This window comes from Podarcis muralis, chromosome 2, assembly GCF_964188315.1.
Source record: "Podarcis muralis chromosome 2, rPodMur119.hap1.1, whole genome shotgun sequence".
NCBI lineage: Eukaryota > Metazoa > Chordata > Lepidosauria > Squamata > Lacertidae > Podarcis > Podarcis muralis.
Genome location: NC_135656.1, coordinates 123306798 through 123334673, shown reverse-complemented (window position 1 = coordinate 123334673; position 27876 = coordinate 123306798). Strand labels below are relative to the sequence as shown.

Here is a 27876-nt window from a genome sequence, read left to right as displayed (position 1 = left end):
TCAAGAGCATAAGAAGAACGTGCTGGATCGGGCCAATGGCCCATAAAGCCCAGTATCCTGTTCTCACAGTGGCCAACTAGGTGCCTCAAACAGTGGCGTAGGAGAGCTGAAAACAATGGCAAACTATTTCACATCTAGCAACCAATGTGCCCTTTTGGTTTCAGATGGGTAAAGGTAAAGGGACCCCTGACCATTAGGTCCAGTTGTGGCCGACTCTGGGGTTGCGGCGCTCATCTCGCTTTATTGGCCGAGGGAGCCAGCGTACAGCTTCCGGGTCATGTGGCCAGCATGACTAAACTGCCTCTGGCGAACCAGAGCAGCGCATGGAAACGCCGTTTACCTTCCCGCCGGAGTGGTACCTATTTATCTACTTGCACTTTGACGTGCTTTCAAACTGCTAGGTTGGCAGGAGCTGGGACCGAGCAACAGGAGCTCCCCCCTCGCGGGGATTCGAACCGCCGACCTTCTGATCGGCAAGTCCTAGGCTCTGTGGTTTAACCCACAGCACCACTACCGCGATGGGTAGACAAGTCTAAAAATCCCGGGACACAAGTTTTCATGGCCCTCCAGCGGCTACAGTGGCGTATTGTCCAGAAGTAATGTATTCAGCATTAACTCTGGGAGAGCGTACTGGATTCCGACCCAACTTAGCCTCCTGGCATATATTGTGCTCATGTCTATGCGCAGTACCTGGGAACGCAACCTCAGCATAAGTGGGGCGGTCGCCCGTAAATGGAATTAAGCAAACAAATCTCTGCAATGATGACCTGATCCGGTGGAGAGTGTGCCACTTCCATTTCCACTCGGGCAGGAAGAGAATGAAGTCCTTTTGCCATCCCAACACCTGGGGAAGAGAAAGGAAGAGAAAGGCGCTTGTCCTTTTCTTCTAGAAAATACATAATTTTGGCACTTCAGTTTGTGGACTGAAGTAAAATCTGTCTCCACCTTTGCTTTGGGCCTAGTTCAAGATGGCGGCTTTAGATTTCGGGCCTTGCGCCTCCAGGCCTCTGGAATCAGTAGCTAGCCAAAATCAGGCCCCCAGCATCATGGGGCCGGATCCCAAATGCTGATCCTACTTAGAGGAAGGAAATGCATCCGAGTTGGGCCACATTCACAATATGCATTGAGAGCGGCATTACACCACTTTAAACAGCTTCCCGCAAAGGGTTCTGGGAACTGTAGCTGAAGGGTGCTGTGAGCTGTTAGGATGCCTCACGGCACTACAATTCCCGGAGTACCCTGTGTAGACAGATGGAATGGTAAACCACTCTGGGAATTGTAGCTCCGTGAGGGGAAGGGGGAATCTCCGAACCAATCTCAGCACCGTACTGAACTACAGTTCCCATAATTCCATGAGGGAAGCTATGACTGTGCAAAGTGGTATCATAGCACTTTAAATGTTAGGATGTGAATGTGCCCTTAGGCGGGTCCATGAACTTCAATGGGTCTACTCTGAGTAGACCCGATACAAGTCCATGGTGTCGAGGTTCTGCATCCTGAAGACTATTTTGTTGTGGTTTAAGAAGGGTTTCCCTGAGGAGTGACCCTCCTGGTCATGTATGGACATTAACTGTAAGCCTGTAAGAACAGCTTTAATTGTTCTCAATAGTTTTTGTGTATTTAATTTCACCTTCTACTTGGCTCTGATGGGCTCAGGCTGGGAAACAGTTTATTAACTTTTAAAATAAAATATGTGAACCCAAAGTCCCCAAAAAATAAGAGCGGGGGGGGGGGGGGAGTCTGATTTTGATCCATGAAATGAAATGCTACATGTATTTTTTTTGAAAAAACAACCTTTTATTCATTTTTAATTTATGAGATTTATATAACTGCCATCCACCGAAAGAGCATTTTTCAAAATTACTGTTTATCAAATTTGTATAACACCCTTCATCCGTAGATATCGGAGGGGGGTGGTTTGCAGCATTAAAAAAAAGGACAAAAACACAAAATACAGAGAGAATAATAGAATAGTAGGATGGAAGGGACTGCAAGGATCATCTAGCCAAACCCCCAGCCATGCAGTCACCTCACCTAACTCCCTCCCCAATCCCACCCCTCTGGCCAACTTGGAATATGTCCCCTTGATTCTTACCCAGAAAGGTAGTCCTTCTGTCAACCTTCTGCTGGGTCCCCCCTAACACTGACCTCAGTCCAGTGTCCGATGGGGTTTCTTCTACCCCAGAGAAATCTGACATGGCTGGTATGGCTGAAGTCCTTTCCACCTGAAATGGAACCCCAGGCAGAGAAGATGCAGGTGAGGAGCTTTGCTTCTAAGATTCCTTGAATCCCTGGAGATTTCTAAATCTTTGTGTTTGTCTGTCCGCCTCTGAGCCCAATTCCAAGTGCTGGCTTGGGACCTATAAAGCGTGGGGACCCCAATCTCTCCCGGAATGCCTCCCCCATACCAGACCCTTCAATCACCTGCCATTTGCAAACACCAAGATTTAACCCTCTCACCTGCTTCTCCTCTACCTGCTTCTTCCCCTCCGCTTGGCTCAGGATGAGACCTTCCACCAGGGCCACCGCCTGCGAGCTGGTCTCGGCTCTGCACTCTCTGACCCAGTTCTCCATCTCCGGGGGGAGGACAGCCAGGAACTGCTCCAGGACCACTAGGTCCAGCATCTGGGCCTTCGTGTGCCTTTCCGGCCTGAGCCACAGACGGTAAAAGTGATGGAGGCGGCTGCAGACCTCTCTGGGACCCTCGGCTTCCCGGTAGCAAAACTCCTTGAAGTGCAGGCGTTGAGCATCCAGGTGGGCATTTTCCCCAGCTAGGGTCTTCTGCCCTGTTTTCTCCCACAATGCCCTGCTGCTTCCAGCCTGGGTGGCCCGAGGGTCCTTCCTTGACGCCTCGTTGCCCGGGGAGATTCCTGGCACCTCCATTTTCTTTCTGTGCTCAGAAAGGTCCCTCAAATACCTTCATGCACGAAAGGTTCTTTTCCTTCCCAAGGCAAGGAGGATGCAAGGGGGTTACTGGCTGGCTTTACAAGGTGGTCTGTTCCAAACAGCTTTCTCTGGGAAATACTTCACAGGCGAAAGGCAATCGGCTTGAGCTTCTACCTGAAAGGGGGGGGGGGGGCAAGGAAAACACCGAGAGTTCAGAAAGAGCCATGGAATCATAATACAGTGGTGCCTCGGGTTACAGACGCTTCAGGTTACAGACTCCGCTAACCCAGAAATAGTACCTCGGATTAAGAACTTTGCTTCAGGATGAGAACAGAAATCGTGCTCTGGCAGCGCGGCAGCAGCAGGAGGCCCCATTAGCTAAAGTGGTGCTTCAGATTAAGAACAGTTTCAGGTTAAGAACAGACCTCCAGAACGAATTAAGTTCTTTACCAGAGGTACCACTGTAATCATAACCATAATTTATTTATACTGCACCCATCTGGCTGGGTTTCCCCAGCCACTCTGGGTGGCTCCCAACAGAATATTAAAAATGGAATAAAAATCAAACATTAATAACTTCTCTAAACAGGGCTGCCTTCAGATGTCTTCTAAAAGTCATATACAGTGGTACCTCGGGTTAAGAACTTAATTCGTTCTGGAGGTCTGTTCTTAACCTGAAACTGTTCTTAACCTGAGGTACCACTTTAGCTAATGGAGCCTCCTGCTGCTGCTGCTGCCACCACAAAGTTCTTAACCCGAGGTACTATTTCTGGGTTAGCGGAGTCTGTAACCTGAAGCGTCTGCAACCTGAAGCGTCTGTAACCCGAAGTACCACTGTAGTTGTTTATTTCCTTGACATCTGATGGGAGGGCGTTCCACAGGGCAGGTGCCACCACCAAGAACGCCCTCTGCCTGTGTCCTCCTCAGTTAGAAATATTCCCTTCGTTGTTATTGTCTGATGTAGCTGTTAATAGCTAAAATTTGACAAGGATGGCAAGAAATGAACACAAGAGGATTCCTGACCAAAGGGGTCTAATTTAGTCCAGCATTCTGTTCTCACAGAGTCCAACCAAAGGGAAGATCTTAGGCAGGATTCAAGCACCAAACCTGAAAGAACTAAGTGGGGAATCAGGAAAGGTTGGACTGAAGGCAGCGAAGGCTAAAGTAATGGTTGGAGAAGTGAACGATATATACAATTAGAAAATAACGAAACAGAGCAAGTCAAAGGATACGTCAATTTAGGACAAAGAACAGGGAAGAGAAAATCAACCAGAGGAGGAATAAAACAATTGGGGGAGTCCTTTGCAAAAACTCAGATCATGACGAAAAGAAAAACAACAACACTTCATTAGACTTGAAAGCTGAAATGTCCAATGCATGCATATAATCTATTTAAAGGTACCCCTGCCCGTACGGGCCAGTCGTGTCCGACTCTAGGGTTGCGTGCTCATCTCACTCAAGAGGCCGGGAGCCAGCGCCGTCCGAAGACACTTCTGAAGCCTGCACCAGCGCAGCACACGGAAATGCCGTTTACCTTCCCGCTATAAAGCGGTACCTATTTATCTACTTGCACTTAAGGGTGCTTTCGAACTGCTAGGTGGGCAGGAGCTGGGACCGAACGGCGGGAGCTCACCTCGCCGCGGGGATTCGAACCGCCGAACATGCGATCAGCAAGTCGTAGGCACGGAGGTTTTACCCACAGCGCCAGCTGCGTCCCTATAATCTATTTATCAGTCATTAATTTATTTCAGCAGCAAGGCCCACACTGGTGCAGAAAGCAAACAGCAGAGAACCATGGAGAGAACTCGAAGAGGCGTCTATCCGAAGACAGATGTGAGATGCAGAAGAGGAAAGACTATTTCTTTAAGATGTCCGGCCTGATGAGGAGTCCTGTGTAACTCAAAAGCTCTGCAAAGTCGAAGGAGGGCATTGTTTCCCTGGACCTGGTTCCACCAGTCTGCTCTCCCTGCCAGAGCGCAAGCCTGACACACTATAGACAGCAACCCATTTATCCTGAGCCCAGAGGTGCATTGAGCTCAGAATTGCCCACACTGCCTGCCAGCAGGGGCTCTCCTGGGTTTCAGACTCGGGGCTCCCTCCCCCAGCCCTACCTAGAAAGGTCACCAGGAATTGAACCTGGGAATGTTCTGCACGCCAAGCAGGCGATCTCCCCCACTTCAGCCAGGGCCCCCCTTCCTTATGACGCCAGCACTGCAGAGGGTTAGACTGGATGACCCGCGAGGTCCCTTCCAACGCTGCAAGTCTGTGATCCTAATTGCACTGCAAGGACCAAGCGGCTCAACAATACATATGTGGTGGAGGTGTGAGGAAATTAAGAAATTTTGGATAGTAGTACACGAAGAACTAATGAAGATGTTGAAAATATCAATAACAAAGAAACCAGAGACATATCTCCTTGGATTGATAGATGATGAGATGGGGGGGGGGGATTTTTCTATATGCAAATACAGCTGCTAGAATAGTGATTGCTGCTAGGTGGAAGTCACAAACTATACCCACAAAGGAGGAATGGATTTGTAAACTAAATGAATATTTAATTTTGGCAAAATTAACTGCTATAATAAGAAATCAGTCGAATCAAAAATTTAAAAAGGAGTGGAAATGCTTTGATGAATATATGGCAAAATCTTGCTCAAAAAAAGATATGCTAATATGCCTAGATTAAAATGTGAAGTACTGGATGGAATAAAAATTGGTAAGGAAAGATAATAAGAATATGTAGATGATTTGAGAAGGTAGTAGAATGCAAAGGTTATTGTAAATTGTATAATGTGGGGGAAATCGGGTGGGGGCGGAGGGAAGTGGGAGGAAGGAGAAAAGAATAATATGATGGATGGAGGAAATAGAAATGTAAATGTATGGGGAGGAAATGGTCTTGGCTTTGGTACATGTGTACTGTAATGTAATATGTGAAAACCGTCTTTGGGCTCCGAAAGAGGGGATCTCTCCTCGTCTCTTTGATCAAAAAAGCCCCAGATGCGTTTTGCAGCCGCGGCGGACCTTAGCTAGGCGTGGGGGGGGGGGCAGCAGGCAGAGAAAGAGGGGGGGCGGACTTCTGCATGCAAGATTCCTGGGATGCACCCCCCTCCTCCCATCCAGACCCCCCCACCACAAGACCTCCACCCCACACTCACCCAGGAGCGCAAACCCTCCTCACTTTCCCAAGCGATGCCTGGGAGTGGAGGGGGTGCGAGCAGGAAGTGATCTGCAGAGGGAGATCCCTTCAAGGGGGGGGGCTTTAACCCCGCCCCCCCAAGTCGCAAGGGAAGGAACAGAAGGAGAGTCCCGCGCCAGAGAGCAGCGGCGCCCCTATGCGCCCCCAGCTGCAAAGTCCTCTTGCAGGCGCGGCTTTTGCAAAGGGATCCCGGGGGTGGGCGGGGGGCGATGGGGAGGGGGGTCCCTCTCTGCGTGGGTCCGCGGCGAGGAAGGGGTTAAAGCGAGCGAGGCTGGGTTCCTGGAGAGGCGTGCAAGGAGGAGGGGGGTGGCACCGGAGGAAGGGAGGGGGCGCGCAGAGCCTGGGATCTCCCCCCCCCCCTGCAAAAAATAAATCCCAAAAATAATCAGGGCGCTATTGCAGTAGGCAGCTGCTGACTCACTTTGCGGGCACGGAAGGGTTAACCCGAGCCCTGAGGTCAAGTTTCCCAAGTGGGCGGGGCTTAGCAGGTTCCTTCCCTCTTCTCGCTGCCTTGTAGGAAGAAGGAGGCGAGGAAGCAGCGCTAGGGAATGAAATCTCTCCGCAGGGAGATCATTCTCCTGCCAAGTTCCTTTCTAAGTCCTTTTTCCTTCTTCGCTCTTTTTTTTAGCTGTCTTGTTTGCTGCAGGTCCTGAAACTCTTGTGAGTAGAAATATAATCTCCGCTGGTTTGTGGGAGTTTTAATGGTCCAAGTTTTAATGGTCTCCATTGGGCTTAACTCTGCCAAGAGAGAGAGGGAAGAATCACTTTTGGGACTTACCTCTCTCTCCAGCAGCCCCTGCTGTCTCTTCCTCCAAGGGGGGAGGAGGGGGGTGCAAATGCAACTGAGGTTGGGGAGAGAAAACCTAAGTGGGCTTCTTGGCTGCACAGACACCTCCTCAAAGGTCACCGGGCCCTGAAAGACAAAGCAAACAGGGTTGTCCTGGCGGATAACGTAAGAGTAATATTTTTTTGAAGAGACATTGAAAGGTGGAGGGAGGTTCTTTTGCAGGGCCTGGAACTTCCTTGTTGACATGCAAAGCCTTTGAAGTGAGCAAGTGGAAGTCAGCAATAATTCGGAGTATCAGTTGCTGGAAATTACAGGAGAGGAAAGGGCTCTTGTGCTCAGATCCTGCTTTCAAGATCCCCACAGGAATCTTGTTGGCCACTGGCCTGATCACCAGACTCTTCTAGGCTTCTTAATCCTGGCCCAGTATACCCAGTATACCAGTCCAGACACTGAGGTCTAGCTCCAAGGGCCTTCTGGTAGTTCCCTCGCTGGAGAAGTGAGGTTGTAGGGAACCAGGCAGAGGGCCTTCTCTGTGGTGGCGCCCGCCCTGTGGAATGCCCTCCTGCCAGATGTCAAGAAAATAAACAACTATCTGACTTTTAGAAGACATCTGAAGGCAGCCCTGTTTAGGGAAGTTTTTAATGTTTGATGTTTTATCGTGTTTTTAATATTCTGTTGGGAGCTGCCCAGAGTGATTGGGGAAGTCCCAGCCAGATGGGTGGGGTATAAATAGTAAATTCTTCTTCTTCCTCCTCTTCTTCGTCTCCCATGTCCAAGCCCAACACTCTAACCACTACACCACACTGCCTCCACTGCTCCCCCATGTCTGCTTATAAGTCTCTGCTGTCTTTTACAGGTCCCAGCCGGGGTCACCCTTCACTCCTAGCAAAGCATCTTTCCCTTAGGGGCTTGCAAACTTTGCCGGACATCGACACCCTCCCCTCCAACGCCAATCAAATTCTGGTTGCCTTTGGTTTGGGAACAAAATTCTCCGCAGAGCAAGGAAATCCTTGGATTCCTTCAGGGAACTTTGGGAGATGGAAAAGCCAGACTCAGCAGCTCCCTGGGGAGGAAAGGACCCCCACGTCACCCAGACTGGGAGCACTGGGGAGGTCTGGGAAAGGAACGTGCAGCAGATCCTGGGCGAGGGCAATGCCAGCTCAGACGTCCAGCGCCAACACTTCCGGGCATTTTGCTATCAGGAGGCCGAGGGGCCCCGCGAGGTCTGCAGCCGCCTCCACCACCTCTACCGCCAGTGGCTGAAGCCGGAAAAGCACACCAAGGCCCAGATGCTGGACCTGGTGGTCTTGGAGCAGTTCCTGACCATCCTCCCCCCGGAGATGGAGAGCTGGGTCAGGGAATGCGGAGCCAAGACCAGCTCCCAGGCGGTGGCCCTGGCCGAAGGCTTCCTCCTGAGCCAGGCAGAAGAGAAGAGGCAGGAAGAAAAGGAGCAGGTGAGAGCGCTTTCTTTAAATTGTACCTACGGGACCACCTCTCTTGGTATGTCCTTACAGTCTTCAAACAAAAACATCTTGGAGGTCCTGGGCCACAGGGAGGTAAGGCTGGCTTAAACCAGAGCCAGGGCTTTTTCAGCCGTGGCCCCGATCTGGTGGAACACTCTGTCACAAGAGACTAGGGCCCTGCGGGACTTGACATCTTTCCGCAGGGCCTGCAAGACAGAGCTGTTCCACCAGGCCTTTGGCCAAGGCACAGCCTGACCCCCTCCTTCTGTAATCCTCATAGAACTCTAGCCCAGTGTTTCCCAACCACTGTTCCGCGGCACACTAGTGTGACGCGAGATGTTGCCTGGTGTGCCGCGGGAAAAATTAAAAAATTGAAAGATTTTTTTTTTTTAAAGTCAAATTTTCGATTGGGGCGCCGTCACTAGATGACCCCTGGGGTTCCCTCCCTCCCTCCCGCTCTGCGCCTCCCTCCTCCTCCGGGGAGGCCCTTCCTGGCTCTCGGCCAAGGCTTGGCGGCTGCCACTCACTCACTCGCTCGCCCACCCGTCCCTCCATCCCTGCACCCGGCCTCTCCCCCTCCGTCCCCGGCGCGGGGGCTGCCGGGATCCGTAGTCCCCTCGCCCTTGGGCTCCGCGCCCGCGCGGGGTGCGCGAACTACGTTTCCCAGCGTGGCCTGGCGGGCCGGGCGTTTTGTTTGAAGCGCTCTTCTCCCGGCCATGGAATGAGCGCAGCGGCGGCGGCCGGGCGGGCAGGGGCTCTTCCGCGCAGACCCCGCGCAGCCTGCCTGCGCCCCCCGGAGATCGGGCGGCAGGATGGAGCCCGGGGATCCCCGCGGAGGCGGAGCGGCGGAGGCGGAGGCTGCCCCCCAGGTAGGGCTGCGTCGGGGTTTTTTTATTTTTGCAATGCTGCATCCGCGCCGGAGGGGACGCATCGGACCGCGAGGAGACCCCTTGGCGGGCGTGCAAGGCAATGCATGCGTGCAGGCGTTGCATGGAGTGCAGTGCAATGCAATGGCAACGCGGCGCCCTGCATGCATGCATGCAACTTCCACCGGCGCTCCGGACTTGGCAGGTGAGGGGGGTCCCCAGTGGGCGGCAGAGAGAGCCGGGAGGGCGAAGGGGAGCCGGGGGGGAGCAGCGCTGCTCCCCGAGCCGAGCCCGGGGGAAAACTTCGGCGTCGTTGCGCCGGGTGTTGGAAGCGGAGGCTGTCGGGGGCCCCTCACCTGCAAAACCTGGTCGCCTCTCATATATTTCGTGCATTGCATTCATCGCCCGCTTTCTCCTCCAAGGAGCTCCCGGGGGCGCGCGTGGTTCTCCCTGTGTTATCCTCGCAACAACAGCCCTGCGAGGTGGGTCAGGCGAGTGGCCCAAGGGAGCACCCAGGGATTGTCCTGGCCAGGTGGGGTGATTTGAACCCTGCTCTCTGCCCGGTCTTCGTCCTCATTTAGCCCCCACATGTGCATGACTGTGCATGACTGAGGTTTTCCCCCCTCGTCTTGGCTATGGTGTGAGTCTGTGCTGTTAATTAATGGGGTTCTGCCTTCGGAGAAGATGAGCCAGCCCTCAAGGAGGTGATTATGTAATTTGCTAGCAATTCATGTCCCTCCCGGCGTGACGCTGCGCGCTGACGTCACGGGGCTGTAATGGTGGTGTGCCTCGAGATTTTTTTCATGAAACAAGTGTGCCTTTGCCCAAAAAAGGTTGGGAAACACTGCTCTAGCCCAATGGTTGCCATTAATTTGACTCTGAATTGATTTTAGAATGAATTGATTTTAGAATGTATTTCAATTAATTGATTGTGAGTTTATGTAAACTGTGTTGCTTTTACTGTTGTTAGCCGTTCTGAGCCTGGCTTCGGCTGGGGAGGGTGGGATATAAATAAATTATTATTATTATTATTATTATTATTATTATTATTATTATTTATTATTACTATTGGAGTTGGGAAGGAGCCAAACAGCAGGGTGGATAAAAATCAATGATTTAAAAATAAATCAGATTTTTAAATTTAAATCGAATTTTTAAATTAAAATCCTTTTGGAGTAAAAATCTTTCTAAAGATAGTTTTCTATTTAAGTTACATTATAGTCCAAAGGAAATAAAGATTTGTTTTAAGTTTTTCATGCTAAAACTCAGTCTGTGTTTTTTTTAAAAAATTGTTTAACCACATCAGTTAACAAACATGCCATAATGTTATTGTTTTAGTTAAATAGTTTAGTTAAATAAATGGTTTAAATTGTTATTAAGTGCAGCAGAAAAGTTGTCCAAATATAAACAGTTAACTTATTAAACCTCACAATAATTTCATAACCATCTGTCCATGTATTTCCAATAGTATAACCAAATCAGAAATTTTTAATGTAACTGTAAAAACTACTCAAAATTTATTATTCCAAAAATGAAACCTTCATCTGGTTGTAAATATTAAGATTATACCAGCAAGAATGAGTCTTTCTGTAAAAAAAAAGAAAAGATTTAAATCAAGTCATACAGACTAGTGATTTAAATCCATTTTATTTAAATCAAATCCACCCTGCCAAAGAGTCATCAGGCATAGGCAAACTCGGCCCTCCAGATGTTTTTGGCCTACAACTCCCATCATCCCTAGCTAACAGGACCAGTGGTCAGGGATGATGGGAATTGTAGTACCAAAACATCTGGAGGGCCAAGTTTGGGGATGCCCAATCTAGTCCAACTTCCTGGAATTACTCCCCCGCCCTGGCCCCATTAATCTGTTACAATAAAAGAAAATAAAGTTCAATAACACATGCCAAATAAAAAAAAAAGGAGCAAATTTCCACACCAGAATCAAAGCATTACACTTTTTATGCCAAATCCCATTTCGACAGTCCAGTGGAGTTTCCCCATCTGAAATCTCTTTCAGCTATTTTGGTATGAATTCGTTGTAAGAGCTAAACTCCCCAAGGGGAGGATAGAATGTGCAAATGTTTGGTGTACACCCCCCCGTGATGACATCAGGGCGCCTCTTCCTAATCCCTTTCCCGGCGTGGGGATCCCCATTTTTATTTCAGATCCAGAGGCTGAAAAATGGGGGCCTTCCATTTTACGACACAGAGAAGGTCCCGTCGGCTACCAGGAGGAGGCAGCTGTTCTGGAGAGCCATTCCGGAGGGCAGTGGAACGGATGCTTCCCCTTCGCTGAGTAAGGAGGAATTGGGAGTGGGTTTTTGGTTTGATCACGGTCTCGGGGGTGGGGGGTGGTTTTATATGCCCAAACCGTCTTGCCTCCATGACTAACCGGCGAATTCTGCTCCAGCTGAAGGTTGGAGGATGGATGGCGGCTAACAGATTGAGGTTGAATCCTGACAAGACAGAAGTACTGTTTTTGGAGGACAGGAGGCGGGCTGGTGTAGAGGACTCCCTGGTCCTGAATGGGGTAACTGTGCCCCTGAAGGACCAGCTGCACAGCCTGGGAGTCATTTTGGATTCACAGCTGTCCATGGAAGCGCAGGTTAATTCTGTGTCCAGGGCAGCTGTTTATCAGCTCCATCTGGTACACAGGCTGAGACCCTACTTGCCTGCGGACTGTCTTGCCTGAGTGGTACATGCTCTGGTTATCTCTCGCTTGGACTACTGCAACGCGTTCTCTGTGGGGCTACCTTTGAAGGTGACCCAGAAACTACAATTAATCCAGAATGCGGCAGCCAGACTGGTGACTAGGAGCAGGCGCCGAGACCATATAACACCAGTCTTGAAAGACCTACACTGGCTCCCAGTACGTTTCAGAGGACAATTCAAAGTGTTGGTGCAGACCTTTAAAGCCCTAAACGGCCTCGGCCCAGTATACCTGAAGAAGCGTCTCCACCCCCATCGTTCTGCCCACACACTGAGTTCCAGCGCCGAGGGCCTCCTGGTGGTTCCCTCACTGCGAGAAGCCTAAATTATTGTGAGGTTTCATCTGGTTGTAAATATTAAGATTATACCAGCAAGAATGAGTGTTGTTGGTTTTTTTTAAAAAAAGATTTAAATCAAGTCTTACTGACCAGTGATTTAAATCGTGATTTAAATTGATTTGATTTAAATCAAATCCACCCTGATCCCCAAGCTGCACACCTGCAAAGTATACCCACGCAGTTCGAGACAGGAGAAAAATCCTACCTGCTTCCTTTTTTCCTTTTGCTCATAGGCAGCCGAACTCCTCTGCCAGATCATCCCAGCCTTTCCTTACTGTGTGACGAAGAAGAAATGGTGTTCGTTCAGTTGCCTGGTCAGGTAGGAGATGGAAAAAACATGGGATCTGGGAAGTGGTGCTGGCTAGGGCTTGAAAGGATCTGCTCCTTGATCCCTTTCCAAGGATATCTGCTTCCTTCGTAGAATCACAACAGATGGAAAGGGACCTGTGTTAAGGAAATGGTTTATTCTCAAGCGGAATGTAAAAGATTCCCTTCCCCCCCCCAAGATTGCAGCTGCAGGGAGTCCCAAGTCTTTGTTGTTGTTTAGTCGTTTAGTCATGTCCGACTCTTCGTGACCCCCTGGACCAGAGCACTCCAGGCACTCCTGTCTTCCACTGCTTCCCGCAGTTTCGTCAGACTCATGTTTGTAGCTTCGAGAACACTGTCCAACTATCTCGTCCTCTGTCGTCCCCTTCTCCTTGTGCCCTCCATCTTTCCCAACATCAGGGTCTTTTCCAGGGAGTCTTCTCTTCTCATGAGGTGGCCAAAGTCTTGGAGCCTCAGCTTCACGATCTGTCCTTCCAGTGAGCACTCAGGGCTGATCTCCTAAAGTCTTACAGCAGGGCAATTTTTTGTGTGTTCTACATTATTTATTGAAAAAATAAAGAAGTACAAAAGTACATAAGACACGAAAAAGAAGTTTACATTACAAAAAGGGGTGGGGGTGGGGAATTGTTAGTGTAGTTAACCAGACCTTAACCTAATATGGTATTTATAAAAATGAATCTTCAATTGAATCGTTAAAGGGAGCTCCATTTTTATTTTTCCAGTTCATCAACACCAGCAGTGAGAGCGAGGAGAGTCCGCTCATATTGCCCCTTTGTTAGATTCCATGTATTGGGTATATTCAAAATGACATTTTCCTCTACAGTCATGCTGATTATCTCTATTACCTTCTGCCAAAAGTTTTTCAATGTAGGACATTGTAAAAGTAAAGGGACCCCTGACAGTTAAGTCCAGTTGCGAACAACTCTGGGATTGGGCCCTCATCTCGCTTTACTGGCCAAGGGAGCCGACGTTTGTCTGCAGACAGTTTTTCCGGGTCATGTGGTCAGCATGACTAAGCTGCTTCTGGCGAACCAGATCAGCGCACGGAAAATTCTGTTTACTTTCCCGTCGGAGTGGTACCTATTTATCTACTTGCACTTGACGTGCTTTTGAACTGCTAGGTGGGCAGGAGTTGGGACCGAGCAACGGGAGCTCACCCCATCGCGGGGATTCGAACTGCTGACCTTCTGATTGGCAAGCCCTAGGCTTTGTGGTTTACACCACAGCACCACCCGCGTCCCTTAGGACATTGTACAAACATATGTTTTAGGTAAACTTAATCCCTGTCACATCTCCAGCAACTAGATGTCTTAGATAGTCCTTTCATAAACGAGCAGACTGGAGTCCAGTAAGTTCTAAATATTACTATTTGCATGAGTCTTAATTTGAGGTCCAGAGACACCCTGGTTATAGAACTTACCGTGTAGCAGGGTGGCTTAGCATGTCCTTGCACCTGTGAGTCTCCCACAGTCATCCCACATTTTTCTCAGTTCTGTGTTCAGAGAGAAGTGCTGTGTGCTTGTGAAAATGCAAACAAACCACTGAACAGGAATGTTTTAGGAAAGAGAGGAGACCAAGAAGAGCTTGCTGCGAGAGAGATTTGCGGCCTAGGGCCCACGTACCTACGGGACCGCCTCTCCTGGTATGTCCCGCGGAGGACCTTAAGGTCCACAAATGACAACACTTTGGAGGTCCCAAGTCACAAGGTGGTTAGATTGGTCTCACCTAGGGCCAGGGCCTTTTCAGTACTGGCCCCGACTTGGTGGAACGCTCTGTCCCAAGAGACTAGGGCCCTGCGGGACTTGATATATTTCTGCAGGGCCTGCAAGACAGAGCTGTTCCGCCTGGCCTTTGGTTTGGACTCAGTCTGACCCTTGTGTTTCCCTCCCCTTATGGTCTTGATCTATCGGCTACTTTTAAAATGAGACTGCATTTTAAATTGCATTTTAACCTGTATTTTAAATGGCTTTATTTTGTTTTTTTCTATTATGTTTTTATTGTAATTTTATTGGTGTTAGCCACCCTGAGCCTGGCTTTGGCCGGGGAGGGCGGGGTATAAATAAAATTTATTATTATTACTAGTAGTAGTAGTAAGAGTCACAGAGAGAGACTTAAGAGCAAGCTGTTGGGCTTTAAAAACTGTTTAGAAGCTTAGAGATACCATCTTGTTTTATATGTGAAAGAAGGCACCAGGGTGGCGCTGTGGTCTAAACCATTGAGCCTCTCGGGCTTGCTGATCGGAAGGTCAGCTATTCGAATCCCCGCAACAGGGTGACCTCTCGTTTCTCTGTCCCAGCTCCTGCCATCCTAGCAGTTCGAAAGCATGCCAGTGCAAGTAGATAAATAGATACTGCTGTGGCAGGAAGGTAAATGACGTTTCCATGCACTCTGGCACTTGTCACGGTCCTCCCTGTGCCAGTAGCGGTTTAGTCCTGCTGGCCACATGACCTGGAAAACTGTCTGTGGACAAATGCCGGCTCCCTCGGCCTGAAAGCGAGATGAGCGCTGCAACCCAATAGTCACCTTTGACTGGACTTAACCATCCGGGGGTCCTTTACCTATATGTGAAACATGGAACATATATTACTACGTGTGTGGAGGCAACATTTGGTGAATACTTTTAAACCTCCGTATTGGAGGTTGCTCCTCGGTCATGGAAGCTTAAACTGAGATTCCTGGACTAGGAGACCCTTGGGGAGGTCCCATTCAAGTCTACAATTCTATGGGGCTATGTTTCTACGATGTGCTCTTATTGCTTCACTGGAGTTCTGCCCGCATAAACCCCAGCAACCCAACGGGTCATCGAGGCATGCAATGCCAGAATCACAGCTCTCTCTACGTCAGTCGCGAGGAGCAAATATTTTCTAACCCTTTTTTTTCTCCCCAGGGCCCACTGACCTTCGAGGAGGTGGCTGTGTTTTTCACGGAGGAGGAGTGGGCTCTGTTGGATCATGGCCAAAGAGCCCTGCAGTGGGAGGTCACGATGGAGAATTATGGGAACTTGGTCTCTCTGGGTAAGGACCCCCTCTTCCCTTGTTAAGATAAACTGTGCAGCGCAGAGATGGTCAACAGTTGCCAGGCTATCCCGGACCAGAAGCTCATAGAACAGCGGTTCTCAACCTGTGGGTCTCCAGATGTTGTCGGACTACAACTCCCATCATCCCTGAGCTCTGGCCTTGCTAGCTAGGGGTGATGGGAGTTGTAGTTCAACAACATCTGGGGACCCACAGGTGGAGAAAGGCTGTCGTAGAAAGTCTTCTGTAGCATCCTTTGGTGTCTGCTTGCCCTCTTCGTGACCGGAATTTGAGTTCCTTTTCGTTCTCTTCATTTGGGCAAGACTTCAATTTTTTGAAGGGAGCCTTCTTGTCTCTAATAGTTTCTTTGACTGCTGACTAACCATATCAAGTGTCCTGTCAGGTTTCTGAGAGGGATACCTCCAGTGTAGGAACCTCTCTTTATAATTTATCCCAACAACAGCAAGTGGGAGGTGGAGCAGGAATTTTGGTGTCGTCCTGAGATTGTAGCATATTCAGAAGCTAACCTCAGATTCAGCAGGGCTTGGGGAGAAGGAAGGGGAGACGCTTGAAAACAATAGAATCGGAGAAGCAGAGAACTGGCCTTGATCCCTAACGAGAATCTGCTTCTGCTTTGCAATTGAAACGCATTTTCTTTTTCTCCCTCCCCCAAAACAGGTAATAGGCAGAATAATAAGAATATTAGTGAGACATCCATGGCGACATCAGAGAATGAAGCATGGAAAGAGATGTTTGCCAATCAAGAAGCACCCCAAAAGTCAATGAATGGGGAAGAGAAATCCACCACAACTCAGGACATTGATGTCCATGTACCCCTGAATTCGCAAGATCTCGAAGGAAACAGCAGGAAGACATGTCCAGTGCGTGGTGAACCATATAAGTATCAATCACAATCTAGAATATGTTACAGCATCCACACAGAGGAGAAAGCATATAAATGTTTAGAATGTGGAAAGAGCTTCAGTCGTGGTGGGGACCAAAGAACTCACACAGGGGAGAAACCATTTACATGCATGGAGTGTGGAAAGAGCTTCAGTCGACGTGACCATCTTACTTTACATCAGAGAACCCACACAGGGGAGAAACCGTTTAAATGTATGGTGTGTGAAAAGAGTTTCAAACATGGTAAAAGCCTTACTGCACATCAAAGAACACACACATGGGATAAATCGTTTATATGCATTGAGTGTGGGAAAAGATTCCATGAGAGTAGTGACCTTACTGAGCACCAGAGGACCCACACAGGAGTGAAACCTTACAAATGTATGGAGTGCGGAAAAAGCTTTAGCCAGAGTGGAGGCCTTGCTGCACATCAAAGAACCCACACGTGGACAAAACCGTTTAAATGCATGGAGTGTGGCAAGAGCTTCCATAGGAACTGTGACCTTACTGTGCATCAGAGAACCCACACAGGAGTGAAACCTCACAAGTGCATGGAGTGTGGAAAGAGCTTTTGCCAGAGTGGAGGCCTTGCTGCACATCAAAGAACCCACACAGGGGAAAAACCCTTTAAATGTTTGGAGTGTGGAAAGAGCTTTAGTCGCAATTACCACCTTACTTTACACAAAAGAACCCACATCAAGGAGAAACCATATCAATGTACAGGGTGTGGAGAAAGCTTTAGTGGGAGTGATGGCCTGACTGTGCATCTGGGAACCCACACTGTGGATAAACCCTCTAAGTGAATGTGAAAAAAGCTGTAGTGGGAGCACTAAACTTACTTTATCACAGTCCAAAGACCCTCAAAATCAATTTTGAAAACAAAATATAGCAGAGATACAGGAAAAACATTTCTGGGCAGCCCTGTTTAGGGAAGCTTTTAATGTTTGGTGCATTACTGTTTTTTAATATTTTGTTGGAAGCCGCCCAGAGTGGTTGGGGAAGCCCAGCCAGATTGGCGGGGTATAATTCATCATCATCATCATCATTATTATTATTTATTTATCCAGAGCGTGTCAATTTCTAATTCTTATTACCCCTGAGAGAAATTTTGCCACAGCCAGGATTATATTATTTATCTTCCAAGGAGATCTTTGAGATAAAAGGTATCAGACTTACCAGACGAATTCACCAAGATAGGTTTGATGAATTGGTTCCTGGCTTGTTTATAAAGCCCACAGTGTAGTAAAATTTGTTTTGTACAGTTGACAGCCTGAAGACGTAAACAAAGTCTATTCTGCAGTGGTTTTCAACCAGTGTGCCCTGGCACCCTGGGGTGCCGTGAAGGATGCTCAGGGGTGCCCCAGGCAACACTGGCCTCCGTCCCTCTTTCCTTCGCTCCCTCCTCGGATGCCCTCTTGCATCTCTGCCTCCCAAAGGCTTGCACAGCTGTTTGTGGCAGCAGCCCTGGCTACAAGCTCCCTAGGCGAATGGTCCCTCTGGGGCTGGCCAGGGGGTGCTGGGTGCCAGGAACTAAGGTGGCCTTGCAGTAAGCAAGCAAGCGGGCAAGGGAGCCCTGCCAGCTGGTCCGCCAGCCCTTGCTGTTGGGAACAGACCGACAAGTCCCACGCCCCTGTGGTACATAAATGCACCAACCAAGCACGTACATAGATCAGCACAGGAAGACCGACCTGAAATCATTTTTGATTCCCAACCTGACCAAATGTTTTCTCTGCAAGGAGGGAGGGGGTCAGGGAGCCTTCCCATTGTCTCAGGAATTGAGTAATCAGCATTTTAATGGGTGAGAGACTATCAGGAAAGACAATCAGATAACCTGGCAGCCAGGAAAAACACATTCAGATTTCTGCTGTAGACTGCCTTTTCTGTGATGTAGGTATGTGGGGGGGGGGTCTTTGGTTACACGCCTTCTGTGATGTATGTATGATGTACGGAGGGGCGGTCTTGAGCTCCAGGGCAGGGAATTTAAAATGTAGATATAAGGGCAGGCACACCTTGATTCTGGGTTCCTCCTCCTTTCCTGCGTGTGAAGGGGGCACCCTATTGCAACAGATCAATAAAGATCAGGTTTACTAGTTGCTTTGCTTCTCAATATTCTCTGGTTGGCCTCTGTCATTTTCTCTTACCAATGGGGAACCTACGTAAGGACTCTATATGGTCTCTTGGGTATCCCATAAGGGAAAAGGGCAGATTTTTTGTTTAGAGCAGGAACCAGAATTGGCCTCCATAGTCACTTACGGACTCACTGCTGAGACCATGTTCATGGAAGACAATCTTACTCTGCTATGATGGGTGGTGAAAGAAGAGGAAAAACAATTGCCTAACCTTGGCTCCCATGGGTTCCGGTCGGGGGCCACAAGCGAGAGACTTCAGCCAGGACATAGAAGCCAAACAGCGGCCCGGTGGCATGATCTTAATTGTTGCAACAAGACTTCTCACTACCACAAAGACAAAGCAGCCAAAAGCCCCAAACAATGGATAGATAAGTATTTTAAAGTTTCCCATCATACATTTCCAGAAGCATCATCAAGACATCATAGGTATGTCACAGAAAAGGTGTGGTCCCAGGTAGAACCTGAGATCCAGTGGTTGCCCCTGTCACTCAAATATAGTCTTTCACACTTACTTCATCACAGTGCAAAGGAAAGCATTTACAGTTCCCTGGTCCTTAAAAGGCAAAGGGACCCCTGACCATTAGGTCCAGTCGTGGCCGACTCTGGGGTTGTGGCACTCATCTCGCTTTATTGGCCAAGGGTGCCGGCATATAGCTTCCGGGTCATGTGGCCAGCATGACAAAGCCGCTTCTGGCGAACCAGAGCAGTGCACGGAAACGCCGTTTACTTTCCCGCCAGAGCAGTACCTATTTATCTACAGTGGTGCCTCGCAAGACGAAAATAATCCATTCCGCGAGTCTCTTCGTCTAGCGGTTTTTTCGTCTTGCGAAGCAACCCTATTAGCGGATTAGCGCTATTAGTGGCTTAGCGGCTATTAGCGGCTTAGCGGCTAAAAGGCTATTAGCGGCTTAGCGGCTTAGAAAAAGGGGGGGGGGAGCGAAGAAAATCGCAAGACTCGCAAGACGTTTTCGTCTTGCGAAGCAAGCCCATAGGGAAATTCGTCTTCCGAAGCGCATCGAAAAACGGAAAACCCTTTCGTCTAGTGGGTTTTTCATCTTGCGAGGCATTCGTCTTGCGGGGCACCACTGTACTAGCACTTTGACATGCTTTCGAACTGCTAGGTTGGCAGGAGCAGGGACTGAGCAACGAGAGCTCACCCCGTTGCGGGGATTCGAACCACTGACCTTGCGATCAGCAAGTCCTAGGCTCTGTGGTTTAACCCACAGTGCCACCCACGTCCCTCCCTGGTCCTTGAGTCAAGTTAAATACACCCCTTTGTCTTGTCCCACTATGGGGTGGGTAGGCATGGTGAATGAGATGATTGCCTGTCTGACATGCTTGGGGCAGGATATCACCTTGGGAAGCCCCTACAGCCATGACTGTACATCTCGGGGGATTATGCTGGGCTCAGTCACCTCAACCCTTATACCTGGGTCCTACATGCCATTGGAACTGAGAAGATTCAACGATGTGATTTCTTATGAATTTCTAAAGTTTTCCCATTGAGCCAGTACATAAGATGCATTTATCAGTGAACTGCGACATTTGAGAATGTGCAGCGGAGGCTCTTTGTGGAGAGGCAAGGCTGGGGGTGTCTCTCTCACCCCCCCTCCACCAATTCCCCGGTAACACATCCATCTCCCGCCGTTCTAGGATTCCACACTGAATTGCCTTCCAATAGGTGACTGAGTTGCCACTTCTTTTTAGCTACTGACGCCTAACTTGTAATTGTATCCTGAACTGCAGGATCTTGTTCTTTGGTGCTGAGATTCTCTTTGTGTTCATGAAAATGCGCTCTGGGGTTTTGCAGCCTGGAGAGAACACCTTGCTCTTCATCCCTGGCGTCTTCACTTCCTGGAGTAGCCAGGATTTTTTTTGGGGGGGTGTGTGTGCGCAGAACCTCAGTTCCCTATGTATTTTTTCTAGATTTTTGAAATATACTCGAGAGTGGATTTCATGCTCTTTATTCAGCTCATAGTGGTGAGGAGGAATGAAAGTTCCCCCAAAGTATCAGCTTTATATACATTATTTAAACAATGAGCTGCACGTAATTGGCTAATTCCAGAATTCTCCTGTAGGCCAATCAGGTTGTGGATTCACTTCCATCTGGAGCTGGATTGGGTGGCTCCTGCAGACCAATCATACTGCTGCATTGCTCTAGGACCAATCAGACTGCTGCATTCTGAATCCTATTCAACTCAGTAAACAACAGTTTTCATTGTTTGGGGGCAGCTGCCCCCCCCTCTGTGCTCTTGAGAAGGCTGCGTTAACATTCACTTATTTAGTCATTTCAAAGTTGGGATCCAGATGCACACGGCAGAATGGTAACGGGGAAGCCCACCTCCCTTGTCGTCAGTCTGCAATAAGATGGGGGGACCCTTGATGCAGAGTCGTTGGCCCAGATGGAGGAGGGAGGGCAGCCCCTAGAGCGCCGAAGCAGGCAGGGAGAGGGAGGGAGAAAGGGGCGGTCTGGGCGCCCTCGGCTTGCCAAGGGTTAAAAGGAGCAGAGCGGCATTCCTAGAGAGGACAGGAAGGGGAGGGCGGGGGAGGGCAAGGTCCTCCCCAGCAGAAGCCCCTCCCTGCCCAGTCCCTTCCTGCCAGCAAAGAGGAGGCTGCTTTGTTCTCTCTGCTTTGCAAAAACTTCCTCGGTGCCCCTCCTGGAATCTGGTGAGTCTCTTCTCTCTTCCCCCTTGGGGTGCAGCGAGGAGAAGGGGGTCCCAGGGCTGCAAGGGAGGAGGCAAGGGGCCCCCCGTTCAGCTCATGCATGGGGGGGGGAGACCCCCAAGTCAGGGAGCAGAGGGTCCTGCCCCCAGTTCCTCTCTGCCATGCCAGGGAGGGGCTGACTGTCCAGCAGGTCTGCAACTCTCTTCTTCCTTTGGATCAAGATGCTGCCTTCCTTTTTGGGGAGGGGTCTTTGGGGCAACAAAAAGAGGGCATGCAAATAAGCCCCCTTCAGATTGAGGGGAGGGTGGCATTTCATAACACAGAGAAGCATCCAAGGACTCCGAGGAAGGAGAAGCCCTGTGGAGTGGGGAGATACAGCCCCCCCAAGTGTGGAGACTGGAGGGGAGACCCTCTCCCACCATCTACCCAAATACAATTCCCAGAGTTCCCTGGCAAGAAGGGGGGATTGGTGACCACTCTGGGAATTGCAGTCTTTGGGCAGCAGGGCTGAAGCTGTCTCCTTGCACCTCTCAGGGTCCTGGACCAATTCTGGCTCCCAGGATTCTTGGGAGGAGTCCCTAGGGCCGGGTGAGATCTGGTTTCCAACCTTGTTAAACATCTGCCCCCTCCCAGCAGAGCAAGTGCACAGACTGGCATGTGCCACTCTTGGGGGCAGGAGCTGCATCCAGCCTTGCTCAGCTCAATATTTTTAGGAAGACCAAGCCCCTCCTGCCCTGGCAAGGCACTGGGGTGAAGCTGCCACCGCCATCAAAATCCTGTGTGAATAATAATAATAACAACAACAATAATAATAATAATAATAATATTACTTGCCACCCATCTGACTGGGTTTCCCCAGACACTCAGGGCGGCTTCCAGCACATATAATATACAGGGTTGCCTTCAGGTGTCTTCTTAAGGTTACATAGTTACTCATCTCCTTGACATCTGATGGGAGCGTGTTCCACGGGGAGGGAGCCACTACCAAGAAGGCCCTCAGCCTGCTTCCCTGTAACTTCTCTTCTTGCACTGAGGGAACCGCCAGAAGGCCCTTGGTGCTGGACCTCAGGTCCAGGCTGAAGGATGGGGGTGGAGATGCTCCTTCAGGTATCCTGGGTCGCGGCCGTTTAGGGCTTTAAAGGTCAGCATCAACACTTTGAATTCTGCTTGGAAACATACTGGGAACCAATGTAGATCCTTTAGGAGCGGTCTTACATGGTTCCAGCAGCCACTCCCAGTCACCAGTCTAGCCTCCGCATTCTGCAGAACACTAAGTGAATGACACAGAAGTTGCTGCAGACTAAAGTTAGAAAAGCTTTAATTGCTACAAATGGTATAAGGAAACATGATATGGAATTAAGGGAAAAGATGGTGTTGACCTGGAGGGGTTACAAAATTTCTGGTCTCTCCCCGAGTGCCACGGGCCCTGCTCCAAAGAGAGCTTCTCTAAAGAAAGCACAACCAAAAATGACTCCATTTTGCGTGAATAAGGAAAATGAGGAGGTGGCTAAGAAACAGCAGGAGCCAGATCCTATTCCCAACCTTCTAGGGTCTCTCAGCAGCTCTAATGATGAGCAGAAAGAGGTTTGGGGCCCAGCCAGCTCAACTGCTAAGGCATCTCTTGCACTGAGACGTGGGGGCACCTACATGTAATAGCTACTCGGCTGTATTCTGCCCATGCTCTGGGGCTGCAGTTTTCAGGTTGGGGACAGGATGGTGCCTGGTTTTTGCACCTAGTTCTATCCATAAGCCCCTCTGAGTTCAATGGGGTCCACTCTCAGGTCACTAGTGTGCATACCATGCCATCCTTATGAAGTTTGGTGATGTGCCAACAGATTAAATGGGAATCACTGGAGATGTTTCAAATGGGGTTTCTGTTGGGAAGGGGCTGCCCCATTTGTGCTTCTCCAGGAGCAGGGGAATATCTAGGGCAGGAGAATCCCTGCAGGGCCTCTGAGGCTCCCTTTGTTTCTTCCTCTCTCCCAGGACCCTGCAGCTTGTGGTGGCTTCCCGACTCCTCAGGAAGGATGAAAGAGACTGAATCTGTAAACCTAGCGAGGATGGAAGGAGGAAGATGGACAGTTGACCTGGTCAGGTTGTCTCCTGCATCCCTCCTCACAGCCTCTGAGCGTTCCCTCCCAGGGACCTCCGAGGGATCTGGTGAGTCCCAGGGGAGGGGAGATGGGGACATGGATGGAAGGGGCTGGAGAGGTATCGGGGCTTGCTGAGCTTGGGGGTGAGATGAGGCAGGCAGGTGGATGGAGATTGAGAAGGTGAGCACCTTTTCGGGCTCCTCTACCTACCTGCCTTCCTACCTGCGCCTTTGACATCTGCAGGCAATTTGATCTAGGAATACATCACAGTTCCACGGCCACTGCGATGTATTGGCAGCTCAATATGTCTACAACCTGTACTGTGATTGAATGCCCTACCAGTGTCAGAGAACTGACTGATCCATCAGGCAGCACTAGAAGCCATGATCTTTAAAGTAACCTGCTTTATAGATTGATCACAGATGGGGCCTCTGTGTTTTGCCTTTTTCTTTTCTTTTAGGAATAACTTTTACTTTTCTTTTAAAAACAAGGATCATATAGGTCTCATAAATGATACAAATATGTAGATTTGATTTTCAAATCAAATTCTCATATGATTTCTCAAATGAATTCTCATGTGATTCTCAAAAATAATCTTCTCATATGATTCTCAAAAATAGCAGAATAAATTTACAGGAATATCTATAACATATGGTTCATCATTAGTGGTCAGTGTATGAGTTCTGAGTTCATGAATTGGTTTAAATTGGGGGGGGAAGGAGAGAGAGGAGGGAACAGAGTACATTCAACATCTCCTAGCCCAGGGGTCTGCAACCTGCGGCTCCGGAGCCGCATGTGGCTCTTTTACAGCTTTGCCGCGGCTCCGGGGCGGATACTAGCGAGGGGGGGAGGCGCATTGTGCGCCCCGACACTCCCCACTGTGGCGGGCGCTGTACACTGGCTGTGACGTCGCATGGGGGCAGTGCGTGCGTGAGTCACGCACCGTCCCAACGTCACCTTCCCGGTTTTGCGGCTCCCAGTTTTTCCCCCCTTCGGAAACGGGTCCAAGTGGCTCTTTTTGTCTTAAAGGTTGCAGACCCCTGTCCTAGCCGAATGCCTAGTCAGGAGCTCTTGTGACTGTCGTGCTTAGATTAAGTGTGAGTCATAGTCATTTTTCCTCTACTGTTCCCAATGAAACAATACAGAGTTGGTCTCCTCATGAACATGGGAGGGTGGTTCCAAGTGAAGAAAGTGATTTATAAATTTAAATTGAGACCAACCAGATTGAGATAAATGCTGTTGGGGAGTGTGCAAATGAAGATGTTCCTGTTTGTTGAGGCATGGGGATTGCTGGATCCTGACCAGAGAGCTCTGCATAAGGAAGTCAAGGAGGGGAATCGGGGAATCTTGCACCCTCTTGGTAAAACTCCCTGTTGAATCATAAGATGAGTTTTGACATTCCATACATACCTCTATGTGATGAACCTCCACTATTTGGATGGAGACCAACAGCATCTGGGATTCTAACATCCTCACCGTGAGCCCTGTATGGAGGGATATCAACTGGTTTCTTTGTGAATATTCTTCATCTAGGCATGCCTTTTTAAACAATGACCAGATTTCCCTGAACTGCGCAGGCCTTCTTAAATGTCAGCTTGAAAGTTTTTAGGGAAGTTGAAGTAACTTCTGTCAGGTTTGATGTTTTTGCTTTTGCTTCGGTCTGCATTTTGTTGACCAAAGAGATGACTGACCTTTGAGATGGAGTGGACTCCATGACTGAGCCAAACAAATCTATCCCGGATAAAAGCCAAGCAATTCCAGCCAACAAAGGCAGTGAAAACTGTAGTAAGGCCTCACATCTAACTCTCTTCAGTTCTTCCTCTATCACAAGCATTCATTAACATTGTTCAATAATGTGGAGCTCCATTTCTTCCTGAGGCTCTAATTAGCTTCTCTCCTCATTGCAGATGGTGATGAATCGGAAGGGAAGAACAAGGGGAACCACAACAGAATCCACATAGCGGAGAGGTCCGATAAATATTCAAAGTGTGGAGAGAACCTCCGTCAGAGCTCCCAATCCTCCTCCCATCAAACAAAGAGCTTAATTCGAAGGAAGAGCCTCACTTCCCATCAAAGCATTCATACCGGGGAGAAACCATATCAGTGCTTGGAATGTGGGAAGAGCTTCAGTCATAGGCGGAGTCTCCCTTCCCATCAAAGAATTCATACCGGGGAGAAACCCTATCAGTGCTTGGATTGTGGAAAAAGCTTCTTTCACAGACAACAACTCAATTGTCATCAAAGAATTCATACTGGGGAAAAACCCTATCAGTGCTTGGAATGTGGAAAGAGCTTCAGTCAAAGCTCACATCTCACTTCCCATCAAAGAATTCATACTGGGGAAAAACCCTATCAGTGCTTGGAATGTGGAAAATGCTTCCGTCTGAAGGAAAGTCTCACTTCCCATCAAAGAATTCATACTGGGGAAAAACCCTATCAGTGCTTGGAATGTGGGAAGAGCTTCAGTCACAGAGAACATCTCAGTTCCCATCACAGAATTCATACAGGGGAGAAGCCATATCATTGTTTGGAGTGTGGGAAGAGCTTCAGTCGACGCCCCCATTTCAATTCCCATCAAAGAATTCATACAGGGGAGAAACCTTTTCAGTGCTTGGAATGTGGAAAGAGCTTCATTCACAGCCACAGTCTCACTTCCCATAAAATAATCCATACGGGGCAGAAACCCTATCACTGCTTAGACTGTGGAAAATGCTTCGGTCTGAAGCAAAAACTCACTTCCCATCAAAGAATTCATACAGGGGAGAAACCCTATCAGTGCTTGGAATGTGGAAAGAGCTTCCGTTACAGGAGGAGTCTCACTTACCATCAAAAACTTCATACAGGGGAGAAACCCTATCAGTGCTTGGACTGTGGAATGAGCTTCAGTCACAGGAGGAATCTCACTACCCATCATAAAATTCATACAGGGGAGAGACCATATCAGTGCTTTGAATGTGGAAAGAGCTTCATTCACAGCCACAGTCTCACTTCCCATCATACAATTCATACAGGGGAGAAACCCTATCAGTGCTTGGAATGTGGGAAGAGGTACACTCACAGCCGCAATCTCGCTTCCCATCAAAGAATTCACACCGGAGAGAAAACCTCTTAGTGTTTGGGAAAAGCTTCAGTCAGAGTGCAACTCTCATGGCCCACCAAATAATTCATACAGGGATGAAAGCATATTAGCGCATGAACTGTGGATAAAATTTCACTCGTAAAAGTCAATTCAAGAACTCACCGCAGGGTGAATAATAGAATGGTAGATTCGGAATCTAGTCCAACCCCCGCCAATGCAGAAAAAAACTCATTTCAAGCATCCATGACAGATGGCCATCCAACTTCTTCTTAAATACCTCCAATGATGGAGAGTCCTCTCTCTTCTGAGGGAGTTCCTTTTCACTGTTGTCTCTTACTATCAGAAAGTTCTTCCTGGTCTTTAGGAGGAATCTCCTTTTCTGTTGCTTGAATCACCTCTTCAGATTCATTCATGACCTTGAGAAGGACTTCTGTAAGTCTGACAATGTCCAGGGGATTGGACCATGCTCTATATTCAGGGGGGAACCCATGGAGAGGAGTCCGATATAGAGCTTAAGTCATCTGGGCATTGGTCAGATTGTGATAATTACAGACATACTTACAGATAATTACAGACATACTTGGATCCCTTCCAGTCGGGATTCAGGCCTCATCATGGGACTGAAACTGCCTTGGTCGCACTGGTTGATGATCTCCGGCGGGCTAGGGACAAAGGTGAGAGCTGTTTCCTAGTTCTGCTGGATCTCTCAGCGGCGTTTGATACCATCGACCATAGCATCCTTCTGGACCGTCTTGAGGGGCTGGGAGCTGGGGGCACTGTTATACAGTGGTTCCGCTCCTTCCTCCTGGGCCGTGTTCAGAAAGTGGTGGTGGGGGATGAGTGTTCAGACCCCTGGGCTCTCACTTGTGGGGTGCCTCAGGGTTCTGCCCTCTCCCCCATGCTTTTCAACATTTACATGCAGCCGCTGGGAGAGATCATCAGGAGGTTTGGGCTGGGTGTTCATCAGTATGCCGATGATACCCAGCTCTACCTCTCTTTTAAATCAGAACCAGTGAAGGCGGTGAAGGTCCTGTGTGAGTGTCTGGAGGCGGTTGGAGGATGGATGGCGGCTAACAGATTGAGGTTGAATCCTGACAAGACAGAAGTACTGTTTTTGGGGGACAGGAGGCGGGCAGGTGTGGAGGATTCCCTGGTCCTGAATGGGGTAACTGTGCCCCTGAAGGACCAGGTGCGCAGCCTCGGAGTCATTTTGGACTCACAGCTGTCCATGGAGGCACAGGTCAAATCCGTGTCCAGGGCAGCTGTTTACCAGCTCCATCTGGTACGTAGGCTGAGACCCTATCTGCCTGCGGACTGTCTCGCCAGAGTGGTGCATGCTCTGGTTATCTCCCGCTTGGACTACGGCAATGCGCTCTACGTGGGGCTACCTTTGAAGGTGACTCGGAAACTACAACTAATCCAG

The 27876-nt window shown here is 49.1% G+C and overlaps 2 protein-coding genes across 2 annotated transcripts in view; one reads left to right on the top strand and one right to left on the bottom strand.

The window, feature by feature from the left end:
• LOC114592660 (uncharacterized) overlaps positions 1 to 6259 on the bottom strand; it is a 30594-nt gene extending 24335 nt beyond the window's left edge. Inside the window, exons 1-4 of the mRNA XM_077923684.1 lie at positions 6042 to 6259; positions 2461 to 3060; positions 2096 to 2225; positions 768 to 844 (exon numbers count right to left, since the gene is read on the bottom strand). Of these exons, the coding sequence (XP_077779810.1) occupies positions 768 to 844; positions 2096 to 2225; positions 2461 to 2883 (630 nt within the window). The 5' untranslated portion in view covers positions 2884 to 3060; positions 6042 to 6259. The remainder of the gene's footprint in view (positions 1 to 767; positions 845 to 2095; positions 2226 to 2460; positions 3061 to 6041) is intronic.
• Positions 6260 to 6451: 192 nt separating this feature from the next.
• LOC144326681 (uncharacterized) overlaps positions 6452 to 27876 on the top strand; it is a 47035-nt gene continuing 25610 nt past the window's right edge. Inside the window, 8 exon segments of the mRNA XM_077923423.1 lie at positions 6452 to 6742; positions 7726 to 8323; positions 11364 to 11493; positions 12478 to 12563; positions 15459 to 15585; positions 16264 to 17145; positions 22364 to 22370; positions 25427 to 26422. Coding sequence (XP_077779549.1) covers positions 7907 to 8323; positions 11364 to 11493; positions 12478 to 12563; positions 15459 to 15585; positions 16264 to 17145; positions 22364 to 22370; positions 25427 to 26422 — 2645 coding nt within the window. The 5' untranslated portion in view covers positions 6452 to 6742; positions 7726 to 7906.